The following is a 19,318-nucleotide window of genomic DNA, read 5'->3' on the forward strand; positions in this document are numbered from 1 at the left end:
TGTCTGGTCATGGGACTGGTCATGTGCCTAGAGGTGCACATTCTGCTGTAATCGGGACCAGTGGAACAGCAAAGCCATGCAAGGTCAGTTTTAGCAAGACTTCCTTATCCCTAAGATTTGTATCTAGTTAATCTTCCTGTTGTTTCTCTGCCAAAGGCAGCAAGGCCTTATTACAAATCTCACGATAGGGCTGGCAGGAAAATCACATAGGAACATCTTCTCTTCTTGTGGTTGAAGATTCTGTAGCCAACAGACTCTGAGGGGGGCTTTGAATGCTCTAAGACATAAACACTGGGTGCTCCAGGAGACACAGAATCATCGGGATGCTTGCATAAGCTGTGTCGATATATGTAGGACCTAAGTAGAAAACATTCACACTACAAGTTGGAATTGAGGCAGCCATCACAGGATCAGGAATTGACGCCAGACTCCCAACTGGTCCCAACTCTAGAAGTGGGTGCTAAGGGCTTGAAAGGTCAATTTATTTTAGAAGGATTGCAAAATAAGCCACAAACCCAAATGACTGGCCTTCATATTGGTGTTTTTAGAGGTGAAAATGTTCCAGGCTGAAGTTCATCCCTGAAAACCTCCCAGGGTTTTATCCAAGTTTTCTTAACCCAGCCGTTCTCAACCAATAATGATTTTGTCCCTACCACTGCCCTGGAGACATTTTTAATTCCCATAGCTAAGGAGTGGGGAAGCAGGGTCCTACTCACGTCTGGTAGGTGAGCTAGGAATGCTACTAGACGTGCACAAGACAGCCCATCATAACAAAGAATTATCTGGCCCAAAATGTCAATAGTGTTGAGGCTGAGAAACTCCCCTTAAATCCACGATTAGAAAGTCCATTTGGTTCTTTTCTTTGCATCGATTGTTCTGAGACTGGCATTTCCATTAAGAGGATCTGTGCTTCCCAAAGACATAGCAAACCCAGTACCTCTTGGTCTCTCAGGATGTCCTGATTGTCTTGTATCCGGTTTGGTTTTGCCCTTCTCATCTCTCTGTGAGACTTCTGCACAACCAGAAACACAACATGCTCCTTCTTTCCTGTCCTCTCGTCTTCCTTACTCATGTCGAGAATATCCATGGTCACATCAGTGTCAAAGAAGTCTTTGGCCACAGCCTCAATGATACCTACAGCAGAAGGACACTTTACAGTGAGGGATGGCAAGAGGCAGTTTTGTCACCAAAAGTTATAATCAAGTTAGACTTTAGATGAATATCCCAGAGTTCACTAAGCCCAGGCCCTGCATCAAGATAGGCAACAGAGGACAGATTAATAAAATTAAAAATAAAATAACTTCCGGGTAGAGGTTTAAATTATATATGTCTGCATAACAAATATAGCCCTGCCACTCTAATTTCTAGTTTAACATCTATTCATTTGTTTGTTTATTTCAGGAAGGCATTGAACTCACTAAACCAACTCTAGAAATAATGTAAACAAAATCTAGTTATAAAAGCATTAAGGACCATGTTCTAAAAAGAGGTGCTCTGGAAATCTATCCCAGAGTTATAATATAAGCATGGGAAAATTGTGCATGAAAATGTTCACCAAAGCAATAATAAAAGAGTAGTATCGACTAAAAATTCAACAACAGGGTAGTCATTATTTACACTATGGATTATCGCTCGGCAGTTGAAAATGAGTTTAAAGGACCATGTGGAAACACAGAAGGATGCTTTTTCTCCATAATGTCGAATACACAAAGAAAGGTTGGATACAAAATAATGTATGCAGAATCATCATAACTATGTAAACATGTAGTTCAAAATGTTAAAATAAAAAATGGAAACTGTTCCTTCTTTTGGCACCTTGGGAACTTATTTTAATGGCCCAAAGGCTTTGGGAGTAATGATCAAGATGACAAAGAATCAGATTACGGAAGAGCTGGGCGGGCTATTAGCCATCCTGGAGAATCTGTGAGGAGAACTCCAGAGACGTCATATCTGTGGGGCTGGTGGGGCTGTTCCCATACCTGGTACGATGTGGCACAGACCACTCCTATCAGAGTAGTAATGGAGAAGCATTTTCCCATCTGCTGCTTTCTCCACGCGGAACGATGGTGCGTTCATCTCCTATTTGAAAGACGTGACATGTTTCTCCCCGTAAACCCAAGTTGTTTAAATTATACTTCTAAGGCTTTGTGCACAACAGTACTTACCCATAACGACACAGAAAGCTGTATCTCCAGCCCCTCTCCAATCATATAAAATCCACCATGGTTTTTGGCCCCTACATGTCAGGAATTTGATATTATCCCTAATTCCCTAACCCACTCTATATGGCAAGTATTAGCTCTCTTTTAAAGAGGAAGAAACAGGCTCAGTGGAGTCAAGGCTGAAGTAAGGGTGCAACAAATATGGACCCCAGTGAGCCTTCGCACACTGCGCGCTGCTTCTAGCCACACCCCAGGGCGGGCCAGCCGCTTGGCCTCTGAGCGGGTGACCATGGGTGTCTTCGCCCTCTGAAAGATCAGGCGCTCAGAGCGACTTGGAGAAGAGTTCATTTATCATCCTGGAAGTAACATGCTGTCTGCTGTGTAACATTGCACATTTGGAAAATCAAGATATATCGGAAGAGATCATCTTTCTCTGGGAACAAATGTTGACATTCAAGTATGCACCATCTCATGGTAGATGTATGTCAAGAAATAAAGATGGAGACGTTGCCTGGGGGAGTTTCTGAAAAGAAACAGCCTTCCCCATCCAACCTTGATTAGTAGGCAGCTCAACACCCAGGCTTACAGCCTGTGGTCCAAGTGAGGGAGGAGACTTAGGAAGGTGGGTTCCTACCATGATATCATGATATTTGCTTTCTTCTATGGTGGGAGGGTTTCTAGTTAAAATGAGTTTCTTTTAAAAAATTATATATATATATATATATATATATATATGTATATATACATATATATATATTCACACACACACACACATATATGTATATATATAATTTTTAAGAATTGAAATATAGAAATTAAAGAATTAAAAATTTTTAAAGAACTTAAAAAGAATTTTTTAAAAATTTAAGAATATTAAATAAATATATATATGTATATAAAAAGAGAATTTGAGGCTACACATATAAAAAGCATGTAATAAAATAGGAAATTGAAAGTTATTTAAAAAACTTTGCCCAGGCCCTGCATAGTGAAAAAAATAACAGAGTCTGGAAGGGCTAGAAGGAAAATTCACAGCCTCTTGCTATCACTTCCACCTTCAGTCCCCACCCCCAGCCTAAGCTACTTCCCAGAGACGCTGCTCAAAGTCTGTGCTTTTAATTCTATCCAACTCTCTGAATAGTAAGATAATACTTTTGTTTTTTTGATTAAAATAGAGTTTTATGGAAGTGGAGAATCAGGGCAAAGGGAAAATAATGGGAAGCAGACAGAGCATGATCTTTGGGAAACAGGCTTATGTGGGGTTGCGTCCCGGCTCGGCCACCATAACCTGGCAATTGGGGCAATTATTTGACCTTCCTGGACCTGTTTTCTCATCTATATCATGAGAAAAAATAAGAATACCTAATCTTAGGAGTGTAAGGAAGATAATTCAATGATTATAAATTACTTAGCCCAACGTCTGCCTCATAATTAGCACCCAATGAAAGTTAGCTAAAAAAAACAACAACATTAAAGGCACAGCTATAATCAGAAACGTATGTCTTAAGGCTTTGACAGATGACTAGAGGCAGACATAAAGAAAAGTCAGCATTATCTTATTTTACTTGTGCCTAGAGAGACAATCTAGAATGTTCTGCCCAGTATAAAGCTCGATAGCTATCAGGTATCACTGCCAGTGTTTAATTACAACTTGCATATTAAAACATTTATATATTTTATTCATGTCATCATGTGCAAAATACCCTCACTTACAACCTGAGAAGTTCTATTCTTTTAAGATTTTATATATTTATTTTGAGAGAGGGAGAGAGAAAGAGAGGGTGAGAGGCACAGGCAGAGGGAGAGAGAGAATCTCAAGCAGACTCCCCGCTGAGCACAGACCTGACTCGGGGCTCGATCTCACGACCCTGAGATCATGACCTGAGCTGAAACCAAGAGTCAGACAATTAGGTGACTGAGCCACCTAGGCACCGCTGAAAAGTTCTGTTCCTTAGCATTGGTTTCGGCACGTGAAGGAATGACAGATGGCTACCCCAGAGGAAAGGTATTAGGAGTTGGGTGTACAAACAACGGGCTGGGACTTCAGACTCTCAGTTCCATCCACCCTTATTCATTAAAATGGGAGTAAATGGTGGGCACAGTATCTGGAGCATAAAAGACGTTCCATAATTTTTTTTTTTTTTGGTTTAATGAATGAATGGGAGAACATTAACATTCTCCAGGACTGTGATTTGAGATATTAGCCAAATTTACAGGTGAAAGATGCTATATTAAAATATGAGACATTATTGAAGAGGCCCAACTGTATTTCTTTGTATCCTAACAGCAGTGCTTTCACGAAGAAATTTTAAAGGAAGTTGCCATATGAATTATTATCATTTTTTTAACTGGCCATATGGAACAGAGAGAAAAGGGAAAAGAAGGAAGTTATTATTATTTGTGAAATGCCTTTTCTAGACTGAGCACGATGCGGGGGACTTCCGCATGTGCTCTCTTATAATTCACACAATAATATGGGGGTGGATTTTTTTTTTTTAACTATTCATTCCTTTTTGTCTCTGTGTTTGCCCAATGCCTACAAAAGGCTTGGCGCTGAGTAGATGCTCAATACATACTTACTAAATGAATAAGTGAGAAGCTAGAGGTCCATTGAGGGTACCACACAGCTAGTCAGCTGGTCAGACAGTGTGGTAGGTCCATATGACCCCCTTGTCAGAGATCCTTCTGTTCCCTCTGTCCTTGAGTAGTTTACAAGATAGCAACAGGACAGCCCACCTACTCATCCTACTTGAAGTCAGTTAAGGCTTCCAAGCTCCTTATTCTTTATGTGAACAACAGAGAAAATAATCATTTTCCCATTGAACACGCAGAAGGATGCCTTATGGTTGAGGGGGCCTTTAGCTTAGATATTCCCATTTTATCCCTATGACAACCCTTCAAGGGCAGTTATGAGCATTAAATATAAAAATAGGGAAGAAAGAGCTTGGTCAACTATCAAGAGTCCTAAAAAGAAATATAAATAATTTTATATAAAATAAGCTATTATCAAAAAACACCTAAGTGCCATTTTGCCTATTTAATGGAGCATTTTCTTTTCTTAAAAAAGGAAAGGAGGTCTAGGCATTTGGATTTCCAACGATGCCTACAAGGAAGAAAACCAAGGGAAGAACTCCAGAAGGATAGATCCCAGTAGGGACATTAGTTTCTCAACACCGCAAGCAGCCACCCCGCAGGTCACTCATCGCAGGATGGTTTCCGACTGTGGCTCTGGGCCCTGTCAAGCCCTTCCTTCTGATACGTGAGAAAATGAATCTGGCTACAGAAGCTATTTATCAGCTCCATCCAGGCCAGGAAACCTGAGGAGCGATCTTGCAAATCCACCGAAACCTGATTGTTTCCCAGCCTTCGTTCCTGCTGGGATCAGTCTTCCAGATTTCATTCCAAAGCCACACCAGCGACTGTTGAAAGAAGCTGACCTATGTCGCCAAGCTGACCTCTTCAGCTTGTCCTTCTTTGTTGCCAGCCAGCTGATCAAAGTGGCCAACAGGCATTCATTGTCCCGTCCTTCCAGACACCGAGTACCAAGGATTCTGCCCACCCCTGTACCTGCACCCCTCCTGGGGGCAGGGCGACGATGACCGAGGACTGCCTCAGGCATTTGCTCCCCCTTAGAGCTACCAAGACCGGCCTCATATAGTCTTACCTGATAAGACAGTGCGAGATAACTGTGGAGGGCATCAAGGTTTTCAATAAACTCCGTGAGGTTTCCGCCCAGTGTCCGTAACATCCTGTCGTAGCCAGACATCTTGCAGAATTTAAAGAAGTATTCTCCAAAGAGTTTCAGAATGGCTTCCATGGACACGCCTGTAGAATCCAAAGCATAGCCCCAAAATAAAAGCACCTGCAAAGTGTTCATTCTTATTCAGGCTGTCTTCCGTGGGCTCCAAAGCATTCACATCCTGCCCATGAGACACGTTACTGAGCAGGTTCCAAAGGGTTCACTTTCCACCGTGAGGAAGACAATGAGTCCTGACACGGGAACATGAGATTCTTCTAACCCTACCCCAGTCTTCTCTGTGGTCCCCAAGGCATAAATTCCTCTACAGTCCAGAAACGACAGTTTCCCATCCCTATACTGGCTGACTCTGGCTTCCAGAGCCAAGTTTGCTCTGCGCAGGGCTGTGTATGGCCCCCTCAAATCTCCCCTACCACCGCTAGATGTCTTTAAAGACAACGGCTTATAAATGAAATAAAAAGCTATCTCTGAGAAACAGCTAAGAAACAATATGGATGAACCTATCTTGATTTACCCAGAAAATGATGCCGAATGCTTGCAATGATCTCCCCTTTTCCTCTTGTCCTCTCCCCATCCCAGTTTCCCCATGGGGTGTACTTTGCACACTGCACCCTCCATAAAGATTTCTCTGAATAGCCCACGTCACACTGGGTACTCTTCCTAAGGGTTGCATTTTACTTTCTTCCCAACTGTGAAATTCCTGAGAGGCAGTGACCTCATTCTACACATTTTCTGTGCCGGACACAAGGTAGGAGCTTGATAAAGACCTAGAGGTAGATTGGTGGCCTTTGCTGGGGCTGCTGCCACTGTCTGCACTGTTGCAATAGACAGAATGTGATTGTTTGCTTTATAGAAGCAGAAGTCTTTATTAAAGAAATTTTATAGTTCCTGAAATACTCATTAATCATTAAGTACTCAATAATCAAAATCATCAATTATTTTTCTCCGTGCATGCTGAAACCTTGTAGGTTAACTAATCTTATTATCATGTCCCCTTTTTTACAGGTGAGGTGTCCCCTTTTTGAAATTGAGAGTCGTCTTTGTTAATGGACCTAAACCAGGGGCAGAAGCTCTAACTCTAAATTTGGTGATTTCTTTTTCTTTTTCTTTTTTTTTTTTTTTTAAGATTTTACTTATTTATTTGACAGAGAGAGAGAGTGCAAGCAGGGGGAACAGCAGGCAGAGGGAGAGGGAGAAGCAGGCTCTCCACTGAGCAGGGAGCCCAATGCAGGACTCAGTCCTAGGACCCCGGGATCATGACCTAAGCCAAAAGCAGACACTTAACCCACTGAGCCTGCCAGGTGCTCTGCATTCAATGATTTCTATACCACATCCCCCAGTCTCTAGAGCAGCAAATAAACAAGAGTTCTCCTCAAGAGTAAGTACTGCTTATGGGCTGTCATCACTGACACAGGAGACAGGACATCCCTTGATGCTGGTGGCCTGGTGTGTCTGTGAAAGAACATTCTCTTATTTCCTGTGATGTGGCGACTCTGGGAGGTCTCGGGGTCTGGGACAAGGCCTGGAATGCCCAGGCTCACAGGAGAACTGCGGAATTTACAATCACCACACTCCCTGGCTGGATCCTTGCAGGGCTCTGTGGTGCTCTGGCTGAATCTGGAATTCCCAGCAAGGGGCTTTCCAGGTCCCTTGAGCTTAAGGACAATTCCTGCAGGGGTGGCAGGGGATCAGAGGAGGCCTGGGCACTTCCCAGCCTCTGTTTGCTTCTTGAGATGATCAGAGAAGCAGATTCCCTATGGCTCATTGTTCACACCCAGACTCTTGGGCAGATAATTGTTTTGTAATCTGAGCAGGGGAGAGCCCTGTTCTGAATTGGTTCTGGTCTTACCAAGGGTGAGTTACACATACATTCCAAAAATATATTACCCAGGTCTTTTGAATCAAGACAAAGCTTGGGAGGGTAGAAGGTAGGAATGGCTTGTGTTAATTGCCTCTTTTGGGTTCTCTGCTTCTGGGTCCATCCCAAACTGGATGCAGGCAGGCTTGTCTATAAGAGCAATCAAGGGCCACCTGCTAAGCCGCAAAGACCTGAAATAAATTCCACTCAAGTCCTTTCCATTGCTTATGAGCCCCTGGGAGAAGAACTGAAAAGTGCATGGACAGGTGTGGAATCATTCTTTCCTCTTTCCCCCTTCCCCCTCCCTTCCTGCTAAATCTGGCTGATGCAAGCTGAGAGAAAACAACTGTGTGTGTGTCCCATGGGCTGGAGTGCTGAGCAGGTGCATCCTGTTACCCGCCAGGAAAGCACAGATCCCAGAGACCTCCTTCTCCCGGGAACCATACTCAGGAGGACGCGGCTGTTTTACAGTTCCAGGTTTGCTGTTGGCAAACCAAGCAAGGTATAGCAAAGTGACAGTGGCATCCTTGTGTAGAAAGACTATCTGACTTTTCTCTTAAATCTGTAAACCTCCAAAAATCCATGAAGATGCTTGTTCCAGACTCTGGTTATTTTGTTCCTGGGCACCCGGCTCTATTCATAGGAGAGGCCGGCTGGTTCAGAGACTAATGGTGCTTGAACACAGATCTCGAGTTTGGGTGTGGCCTCTTCCATCCGTGCTGGGTCTGGGGCTTCTTCTCGGATTTCTGGTTGAGAGAGCTTGTCTAGCAGAGCACAGGTCACTTTTAAAAACCAGTGTTTTTAAAACATTGTGTTGTGTTGTTACACAGTTTCAGCTCAGTGAACTTAGGATTCCATGAGTTCTCTAAGTCACAGGGAGTCAGGGAAAAATAGGAAATGGCAAGAAAAGGAGAAAACTGAAAGAGCCATAGGTGCCTTAACATATTTTTTGATGGTGCAATCTGTAGTATACTACAATCTGTAGTATACTACAGATGGAGAATCTGTAGTATGCTTAGCATTTTATCTTTTGTGTAACAGATCAGGGGAAATACAGAAATATGCATTTATCTGTTTATTTGTGCAAAATGAAACACCAGAAGGATAAACCAGGGACTTTTGGGATTGCCTACCTACAGGGCATTGGTGGGAATGAGGTAGAGAGGTTAGAAAAATTGTGGAGGGCGGGGGACTGACATTGCTCTGAGCATAACTTTTTGGACAGTTCTGGTTTGAGGAATCATGTTAATGACTCATATACTGAAAATAAAGAAAATAAATACGGTATAAATAAGGATAGGGAAAGCTCCGAGATACAATTCAAACAGAAACAGATTAACAGAACAGTATTGTAACAGAACAGTTTTGAAAAATCTAATTACCCAGGGGAAAAAAAAAACCTAGTAACATCTGAACATAGGATTTACACTGCTCTGTCTTTAGGCTAAACCCAAAACCAAACAAACGAACAAAAAACTGTAAACAAATATTTAACTGTAGTTAGTACGTTTCCTTCCCACAATGGTGTTGGTAAGCAATTCTGAAACGACTTTCTGAACATTTGAGGATTAAGGGTGTAAGTAAATATATTGTGAAAAGTAGGGAACAAGTTCCTCAGTGTATGAGAAGGCAGTTACAGTTATGGAAGGGGAAAGAACAGAAATGAAGTCTGTGAGGTAGATTAGCAAATCTACCATAATAAGACAGTAAGACTCATCATGCTATTAGATGGATAGATGGAAGGATGGATAGATCTATTGATCAGTTGATCGGTGTGTGTGGGTGGGCGGGGGGGGGTCAGAGCTCCTTGGAGAAACAGTAGATTTCAGAGCTGGGGCAGGGAAGGGCTAAGACAAGCCTATAACATCTAGTCATCCCAGAAATTAAAGAAATAACCAAAGAATCAAAAGGGCAAAGAGTCCACTTAAAGGGGCTTCCACTGGTTCAATCTTGGAGAATTTGAGCATCAAAAGAAATAATGAAATCAAAGGATCATAACCTATTTAAAAAATAATAGCCAAGGGGTCATATTGATATAAATAAATGGGGAAGAGGGGAAAATCCTTTCTTTCCCAGTAGAAATCCAACTAATAAACATAAAAGGAACAATATACCATTTGGCCACCACCGTAATAATGGTTTCGGGCAAGAATCACCAATAAGTACTAAAATTGGGGAGGGAGGAGTTTGAGAAGCAACTAGATATTTGCATAGTCTTAAAGTATCTTCTCACAAACTACTGATTACAAAGGGAAAGACAGGACCGATGTGGTAGAGAAACCTGGCAGATCCCTCCTTAATCAAGCAATCAAAGTTAACACCAATAACAGGACAATGGGACAAAAGGACATCATATGCCCCCTGCTATGGTGACCTGGGAAGAACAAAACATCCCTTCTGTGGTCTTGCCACCAAGAAAGCACAATGTGAATTGAATCAAGAGGAAATATCAGATAATCCTGAGTTGAGGGCATCCTACAAAATAGCTGACCAGAATTTGCCAAAGATAGCAATGTTACAAAACCCAAAGAAAGATCCAGGAACTTTTCCAGATGTCAGAAGACAGAAGAGATGTGACAACTTCCGCAGTCCAAGGTTTTCTTTGTTCTAAAGGATGTCACGGAGACAACTGGAAAAATCTCAATAATTTCTGTAGGTTGCATGATAGCCCTACATACACCTTCATTTCCTCAGTTTGGTAGTTGTATTACAGTTACGTAAGAGAATTTTCAGGGCTAATGAGACATCATATCTGCAACGTACTAACGCTTCGGGGAAAAAAATTACAGATAGAGAAGGATGGATCCAATATAGTAAAATGTTAACATTTGGGGAATATGGATGAAAAGTATACGGGAATTCTTCGTGCTATTCTTGCAAACCTCCTGTGAGTTTGAAATTATGTCAAAGTAGAAGTTTTTGCTGATTGTCCTAAAAAGACCTTAGTAAATCTAATACAAAAAGACCACAAAGACCACATTTATCCATGGCCAGCTGAGATACAGCTGGATTCTGGGCCTCTGTAATATTATGAATTTTGTTGGGTATAATCAAGGCATTATGATTATGTTTTTTAAATGTCTTTATCTTGTTAGAGACTCATACTGAAATATTTATGGGTAGAATTATGGGAAACCTGAGATTTGCTTTAAAACATTCCAGCAAAAACAAAACCAGAAAAAGGGTGGAGGGACGAGAGAGATGGAACAAGATTGGTGAAATATTAATAATTATCGAAGCTGGGGCAGGGGCACACGTGCTTGAGAATACAGTTCTCTGTGTGTGTGTGTGAGAGAGAGAGGCTAAAAGGGTTGTTTGTTTTTGTTGTTTTAATGGAAGTCTTCTTTGCTGGCAGGAAAATCACCGTCAGGAAGTGTCCATTTTCTAGATGCTTGGCTCCCCAGAAGAGATATGGAGCCTTTGAAGTAGGTTTTCAATTGGAATGATGTCTAAACTCAAATTTTCTGACTTAACAAGCCTGGCTCTTTGACATCACCGGGAAATGTTACTTCTTCCTGGGTGATGGCTCAAGGGACTAGAAAGAGCAGAGGCGGGCTGTCCAGGGTGGAGGACATGATACCTGTCAAACCCTGCGTGAGGGCTGACGGGCAGAGGAAGGCCACAGAGCCACAGCTGCCTGAGCTGGGCCTTCTGGACACAGGGCCCACTCAGGGCCGCACCCCCAAGACCCCTGCCCACCTCCCATCGCCTGGATACAGGGAACAAGAGCCATTCCTCATAGTGACCCACCCGAGGGGCCCAGAGAAGCACGTGCTCTCCCACAAGATGAGGACGTGTATGCAGTACATTTTAGAAAATTTTCCATCGAAAATGGGTAATTTTTTCCCCAAGGCTAATGTAGCCAAAGGAATAAGCTTCTGATAAACTGGAAAGAGCCATTCACCTAGAATATTCTCCTTCTCAAATAACATCACCAAAACCAGGCCTGAGATAATAGGAGAAATCTTGTGTGAGTAGAAGGAAGGAGCTTAAGAAAAGCAGGAGGGGCACCTGGGTGGCTCAGTGGAATAAATATCTACCCTCTGTGGCTCAGGTCATGATCCCAGGGCTCTGGGATCCAGCCCCCTGGCCTGCTTCTCCCTCTCCTTCTGCCCCTCCCAGTTCTGCCCTCCCCCAACTACCCACCTTGTCAAGCTCACATTCTTGTTAGGGTGCGCTCTCTCTCTCTCAAATAAATAAATAAAATCATAAAAAAAAAAAGAAAAGAAAAGCAGAAAACAGCTACACATGTGAGTACCACAGGTTGCAAGGAGGAAACAGACTTTAAACTGGGAGGGTGGGGGTCCAGAAGCAGCAAGACTGTTCACCAGCCCGCAGAGGAAGACCAGCTGGGCCATAGATGACACCAGCTTAGGCGGGAGGCCCTCCACAGCAGATCACGAGCTGCCTTCTTCCGGGCAAACTTGGGAGCAGAGGCTTGGCCTAGTCAGGGACCTCCCAGGTAGGGCCAGGGGAGGGGGACAGGGCGAGAATCTGCCCTGTGGAGTATCTGCTCTGGATGAGGCGCTTGGCTTGCAGTATTGTACTGCATCTTTAGGACGGGCCCTCTGACATAGGGGCCGTGGGTGTCATGGCTGCTTACCAATGGGGAGTTTGGCCCAGGTTACGTTAGTTATTAGGGTATGGTACAGCTGGGGGTTCACCCCAGTCCGTCTGATCCCAGAGTCCTTGCTAGAGAGCCCGTGCCCACCAGTCATCAGCTGCTTGGAGCTGTGCGCTTGGAAACTGGGCTCAGAACCCACATGCCAGAGGTTAAGCCCTTACCCTTGGGGGCGTGGTGGGGGGATCACCTTTCCGGGGCAACTGGTGCCCCCTCAGAGGGTCATGGTAAAGATCAAACATCGTAATGCTGGATTTGGGGACTTTGTAAATTTTACATTGTTGTTCTTATCTTAAAAGAGGCAAGCGCCAAGAAGGCTTGCTGGCATTTGCCGACTGCTGACTGTTGAAACGTGTTTGACTATTGGTCTCTTAGCAAGCAGAGTCTAGACTGACACAGCTGTGCCAAATGGCTGTTGTGTACTGTTTTGCATTTTGTCACTTCAGATCACTAATAACCCACTTACACACTAAGTAGGTACTTATTCATACCCAGAACAATTCCTTATGCAATGCTTAACCTGCCATCTGGTCCTATCCTGAATTCTGCTCATTGAACGCACAGAGCTATGCAGTGGCAGAGTGGTCTGGAAAAGTCCCAACAATTTGCTTAAAGGTAGGCAGATTGCATTCTGGAGCTCACTTGGAAAGCAAAGCATTGACTAGTGGTAACTGAGCGTGCTTTTCTCCTTTGTCTGAGGGAAGAGTTTGTCTCAAGTGACCAGTGTCTTTTGTTAAACAGTTAAATGTCCTTCCTTTGGGGGCACCTGGGTGCCTCAGATGGTTAAGCATCTGCCTTCAGCTCAGGTCATGGTCTCCAGACCCTGGGATTGAGCCCCATCTTGGGCTCCCAGCTCAGCAGGGAGTCTGCTTCTCCCTCTCCCTCTGCCTCTCCCCCTGCTTGTGCTCTCTCTGTCTCTCTGTCTCTCAAATAAATAAATCTTAAAAAAAAAATTGTCCTTCCTGTGGACTACCTTCTGACAGGCCATGCTCTCTCTGATTCATGGGACATGTACATCAGTGTGTGTGTGTGTATTTATGTGTGTGTATATATCGAGAGAGAGAGAGAAACCTACAATCCATGTCTTCCAGAGCCTCCTAATTCCAAGACGCCTGCATGTTATTTACTCAGTTTGCATCCCACCTTTTTCTTTTAAAGATTTTATTTATTTTTGTGTTCGAGAGCACAAGCAGGGGGAGCAGAAAGCAGAAGGAAAAGCAGGCTCCCACTGAGCAAGGAGCCTGATGCGGGGCTTGATTCCAGGGATCTCCAGATCATGACCTGAGCCACCCAGGCGTCCCACATCACAACTTTTCATTTGAAAATACGCTCACCATACTTATATGCAACTTGGTGTAGGCCAAGAGATGTTACTGAGATAAGCAACAAGAAGTTAGAGAGGAATCACAGTGAAAGACTCTGGCTTTTGGTAGAAAGCCCCACACATTATAAAATCGACAGACATCTATAAAATCACTGCTGCTTCCAAATCTATCGGTTGGTTTGAAACTATGAAAGCCTGAGGGGCAGGCATAGGAAGACATCTCTCTGTGAACAGAACTGCCACCCACAGCAGTGTTCATAATCACACACAGTTACAGAATGGCCTGGGAATGATATCAGACTCAGGAAATAGTTCTTTCTGGAGATGTGAAAACTTTCTCAAGTTCCTGCTTGTCTGCTCCGGCTGCTGTCACAATACACTATGAGCTGGCAGCTTAACGACAGAAATTCAGTTATTCCGAATTCTGGAAGCCTGAAGTGCGAGATTCAAGTGCCAGTGTGGTCAGGTTCTACAGAGTTCTCTTTCTGGCTTCTCACCATGTCCTCACATGATTGGGGCTGGAGATGTGTATGTGAGAGAGAGAGGAAGCATATGCCCATGCTTCCTGAGAGAGAGGGCTAACTGTCTGAGACCTCTTCCTACAAGGGCACTAATCCCATCATAAGGTTCCACCTTCGCGACCTCAGGGGAACCTCATTATCTTCCAAAAGCCCCGTCTCCCGATACCGTCACATCGGGGGTTCGGGCATCAGCACATGAATTTGGTGGGGGTTGAACATAATTTGATAAACAGTAGTTCTCAAGGAAAAGGGGATTTAACAAATCTTGACAAAGATCCATTCTCTAGAGCCTTAGGTGACAAAACTGGTTTTGTAAAGGGTAGATAGTGTTTTTAGTTTTGCAGGTCTCTGCTGCAACGCTTCAACTCTGCCACGATAGCTCAAAACAGCCAGAGACAAGATGTCAACACATGGGCCCAGCTGAGTTCCAATAAATGGCTTATGAAAACAGGCAGGGAGCCAGATTTGGCCCAGGGGCTGTGTATGGTTTACCAAGCACTGCTCAGAATGGCTCCAGAACATCATACTATAGCCATTTAAGGCAAACACCAAAGCTCAGCCCTACTTTTAAGTGACAACAGCCAGAGACACCAAACCTCGAAATGTCCCTGCACCCCCTTCAGATGCAGTTGACATTCACTGAGTACCTCCTTTGGGTCCCAGATGTTGCAGAGGGCCTCACGTTTCTTGTCTCTTTCAACCCTTCCTTCCCATGACCATTTGAAGTCAGTATGATTTATTTTCGAGGAGGAGATCAACGCTCCATGAATTTCTATCCCTGACCCAAGGTCACACCAGAAACCTACCCCTGGCACTCCTAGAATGTGGACTAGAGGCCCTCTTGGCAGAGAGCTCGGAACCAAACGGAGCCTGCTTGATGTAGCCACTACGGTCTCCTGCTTCTGGGAAGCCTTGAAAGAAAATCAAAGAAAGGATGAAGGAGAGCTTCATCCCACCAGGCATTTCAAGCTCTGTTGCTCTTCTATTTCCTAAGCTCTGTCAAAACTCCAGCTTTTGGGTCAAGTCTAGAGCCACCTCCCACCTGGTGATTTTTATTCCTTCTGTGGGAGAAAAGGAACCAGACACTCCCCCGACTTAGCTGGGAAAAGGGCGGCCACTATAAACATTGAGATTTGCCCCAGAGGCCCAGCAGCCCCCACTCAGAATCAGGGCCGGCCTGCCAGACTGGGGGAGGGCTGGACCTTGCCTATGAGCGGATCAGAATAAGGAAGGCATCTGCCCGCACGGTTTGAAAAGCATATGTAATGTCATAATCGCATGTTCTAAAATATTAAAAAGCAATGTTTAAGACAACAATCTCTTTGGCAGGTGTGTTAAACAAGAAGGCCAAGAGGCTCACTCTGGTGCGGGCGAGCTGTGGTGTGAAGGCAAGAAGGCTGCTGCCTAGGAGGTGAGCTGGGTCTCGAAGGTTCGTCTCCAGGCTCCCAGCTCAAGGTGGGCAGCCCAGCACTCTGAAGAGTACACACACTGTGGTCAGACTCCTCCTGAAATCCTGACTCTACCCACTTTTGAATAAGCCCAACATCCATTTCCTCTGGCATCAGCTGTTAGGGAGGCAGAGGGGCTGGGGCTCCCTAAACAGGTCAGACAGGGTAGAGCTACGGTTCACAGGTGCCATTGATGTTCCCCAGATCCTGGCCCATCTTCTTCCCAGAAACTCTCTCTGTGAACCTTTTTGGAAGTGGGAGGGGTGGTGGGCGCTCAGCTATGATTCTGAGACGCCACGTGGGTCCTGTCTCTCCCCCTCCTCTGCCTGCCTCCAAGGACCGCTAGAGAACAAGGCAAGGCATGCTGGCTGCTCCTGGAGCCTGAGCTCCAGGAGCTGCAGGAGCCAGTGAATGTTTCATTTCGGTACCTGATGTCCCGGCTCGGATACAACCTCATCTCGTTCCATTAGGAGGTGCGGCTGGCAGGTGACCAGGAGCTTAGCTCCCTGAGCCTCACAAGCTTCCCCCTCCCAGCTTTGCGGACACTTGGGGCTTCTCCCCGCTGCGGATAACTGAACAGTTTTCTGCCTCTGGGAATGACCAGGAGCATGAGCAGAGAGACAGATGTCAGTCAAACTGCCGTGTGGAAACAAAGGGAAAACATGTGCATGAGGTTAAAGCTGGCACAATTTTTTTAATCAGAGAATTTCCCTAATAGTCACAGGAAAGAGAAATAAACTCAAGGCCTCACCCAACACCAGCACTTTACAAATCCGCGTTCTGGGGAAGCCACCTGTCTCTGTAGGCTTCCCGTTAACTAACCGCCCTGACGTGTTCCCCAGCACATGTGCTGGGCTGGTCACTGTGTGCCTGGGGCAGACTTTTACCTGAGACCTCCCCTGGAGGAGGTCCCAAGGACAGAAGGCCAACTTTCAGGACCCTCAGAGACTCCATGACAAACAGCTGGAAACCACAGCCCCGGCTGCCTGAGCCCCTGGGGGCTGCATAGGATCCAGCCTTCAGCCATGCTTCCAACAATTCTGTCCCAGGGTCTAGGCGCCAGGCAAGGAAGCTGACACAGGGTCTGCCTGCAGTAATCCCTAGATGCCATCTCACCACGACCCAAGGCCACAGTGCCTGTAGGGGTAGCCTAAGGAAGTTCAACTGGGACCAGAAAAGGATGTTGTCAAAGAACACGGAAGCACCAGGGGACTCTCTTGGCTTCCGGCACCCAGCTGCCTAGAGCCTGGGACAGTAGAAACTCCTTCCTCTCCAGGCCCCAGCTCCGTGCAGGTAAGAAGGAACAGTAAAGGAAAGGAGGGTGTGCTGGTTTGAAGTGTCCTCCAAAACCCATGTCTCCTTGCAACCTCCAAATGTAACCTTATTTAGAAATAGGAAATTAATACAGAGAGAAGGAAGGAAGGAAAGAAGGAAAGAAATACATTTCGAGAGCTTATTATTATTGCCAGATAGCACCTCTGACATTTTCACATATGTCATCTCATCCTCAAAATAACTCTGACAAGTAGATATTATTATTCTCATAGATCAATGAGAAAACTATAACCAAGTAAGTAACTTGTCTTCAGTCATTAAACTAGAAAGAGGCAGGACTATATTCTCTCGCTGTCCTGAACCCCTCCCCATCCGGGCCTGGGAGCAAGCAGGTTAATATAATAAGCCATCCCTTGCTGATATATCCATGTGAGGAATCATCTGGGAAGTACAAGTGCATTGTAAGTGGAACCATCCACAATGGGCCCCCCATTATGACCCATGGCAGAGCAGATGGGGAAGAAGGCCCTCAGCACCCCCCCCACCACAAAACACACCAGCTCTGTTTCCAGATAAACACAAGCATGGTTGGCCTAAGAGGATTCCCAGAGCTGTTCCCCCCGACACCCGGAGGTCGTCATGGTGATACATTTCAAATGTATGACTATCTCTGTCAAGGCCATCATCAAGGCCAGGCATGAGAGTGCTGATACAGATGCTGACACTGAGAGGGACCCTCACGATTTTTGTCTGTAAGAAGCTCAAGGCTACTCAAATGGAAAGGGTAGGTGACAGGGTAAGGGCGGGCCCTAAATCCAATGCAAGAAGAGGGAGATTTGGACATAGAGACATAGACACATGGTAGGGAAGATCACACGGGAGGATGGAAGCAGGGAGCAGAGTTACGCTGCTCTAGGGAACACCTGGACCACCAAAACACTGCACATTTTCCACTCGCTAAAACGTGTTTGTAACCCCAAAATCAGTACCACCGAGTGTTTGCAGTCATTCAGAAGCAGGTGCAGAGAAGCAAAAACTCTTCTTCCCCTAGCACACGCATTCCTAGCTAAGGTCAAATGAGGCAGTGTTCTGCGTCCTTGTCTCCTTTCGCATACTGTAAATTAAATGTCCTTTTTGCAATCCATTTCACATGCTGTTTTTACACGTTTGTGCTTTTTTTGCTGGTGGTGTGCTGCTGAAAATGCCCGAAGAACAGCATTGAAGGGCTGCCTCGTGCTCTAAATACAAGAAGGGTGTGATGTGCCTTTCAGACAAAAGATGTGTGTTAGAGAAGCTTCGTTCAGGTGTGAGTCATGGTGCTCCTGCCCATGGGTCCAATACTAACGATATATATGAAATAAGGGATCTTGAAACAGAAACACACAAAACAAGGATCTATAGTTAGAACCTGAGCGATGGCTCAAGACTGCTAACTTGGTGTTCGCCGGGACTTAACCGAGCAGGATGGAGGATGAGAACTAGTTGTACTGTGTGACGGCAGCCCTAGGAAACCCCAACAAGCCCTTTTCCTCCTTACCCAGAACTCTGCAGGCCTCTTGGATGAGTTTGATGGTGATGATGTCATCATACACCGTGTAAGTCATGAAGGCGTCTTGCACTTCGGCAGAGGCTCTGAAAGAGAAATCACGGGGCGATGAAAACCCAGAAGCTGGAGCTCTGCCTCAAGCATATACCCGCTGACCGAGGAAGATATGAGAGAGCAAGAACACTCTTGATCACCAGGAATGGGAGGCCATGGAAGAAGTCTTCCCAGACCCCAGTTTGGGCCAAGAGCTCTCTTCTCAAGGATCCACAGTAGACTACATGTTTCCCTAGTTGGTGTCAAGTCTGTCCTCCGGACTGTGCTCCTTGAGCATGGGCTTGTGACTTACATTGATCTTTGAACCCTCAGCAGGAGGTGCTGTACTGGGTGCACGTTAAGAACCCAGTACACGCTAGTGAACACGGAGCTCGGCAGTCCCGGAGCCTCATTCTCTGAAGCAACTAGAGCAGCTGCTTGAGAGTCTCACTGTTTCCAAACGTGGTTAGCTATGTTTTAGGAATTATGGATGGACTTTAGTCTTCTAGCAATTAACCAAACCCAGTGAAAAGTGGCTTAACCTGGGAGTCACCCTCTTGGCTTATTCCTTGTGTGAACCATTCAACTGCAGTTACCAATTCCGGAAAGTCAGGGGACAGGAGGCTGGGCAGGGAGTGCTTCCTGGGAAAGGGAGGTTCTGCTGAGACTGAAGGATGGATGGGCAAAGATGAGCGTTCTGGACAGAGCGAAGAGGCTCCAAAGCAGGAAAGAGAATGTTTGAAGAACGAAGAAAAGTACAAAACATTTGAGTT

General features: G+C 45.1%; 1 protein-coding gene across 1 annotated transcript in view; it reads right to left on the bottom strand.

The window, feature by feature from the left end:
• LOC116877287 (guanylate cyclase soluble subunit beta-2-like) overlaps nt 1-18,570 on the bottom strand; it is a 43,101-nt gene extending 24,531 nt beyond the window's left edge. The window contains exons 1-4 of the mRNA XM_032873903.1: nt 18,504-18,570; nt 5,827-5,987; nt 1,980-2,079; nt 938-1,134 (exon numbers count right to left, since the gene is read on the bottom strand). Coding sequence (XP_032729794.1) covers nt 938-1,134; nt 1,980-2,079; nt 5,827-5,987; nt 18,504-18,570 — 525 coding nt within the window. The remainder of the gene's footprint in view (nt 1-937; nt 1,135-1,979; nt 2,080-5,826; nt 5,988-18,503) is intronic.
• Between the last annotated feature and the right edge of the window lie 748 nt (nt 18,571-19,318).

Source organism: Lontra canadensis, unplaced genomic scaffold (assembly GCF_010015895.1).
Source record: "Lontra canadensis isolate GAN:19392208 unplaced genomic scaffold, GSC_riverotter_1.0 scaffold51, whole genome shotgun sequence".
Lineage (NCBI taxonomy): Eukaryota > Metazoa > Chordata > Mammalia > Carnivora > Mustelidae > Lontra > Lontra canadensis.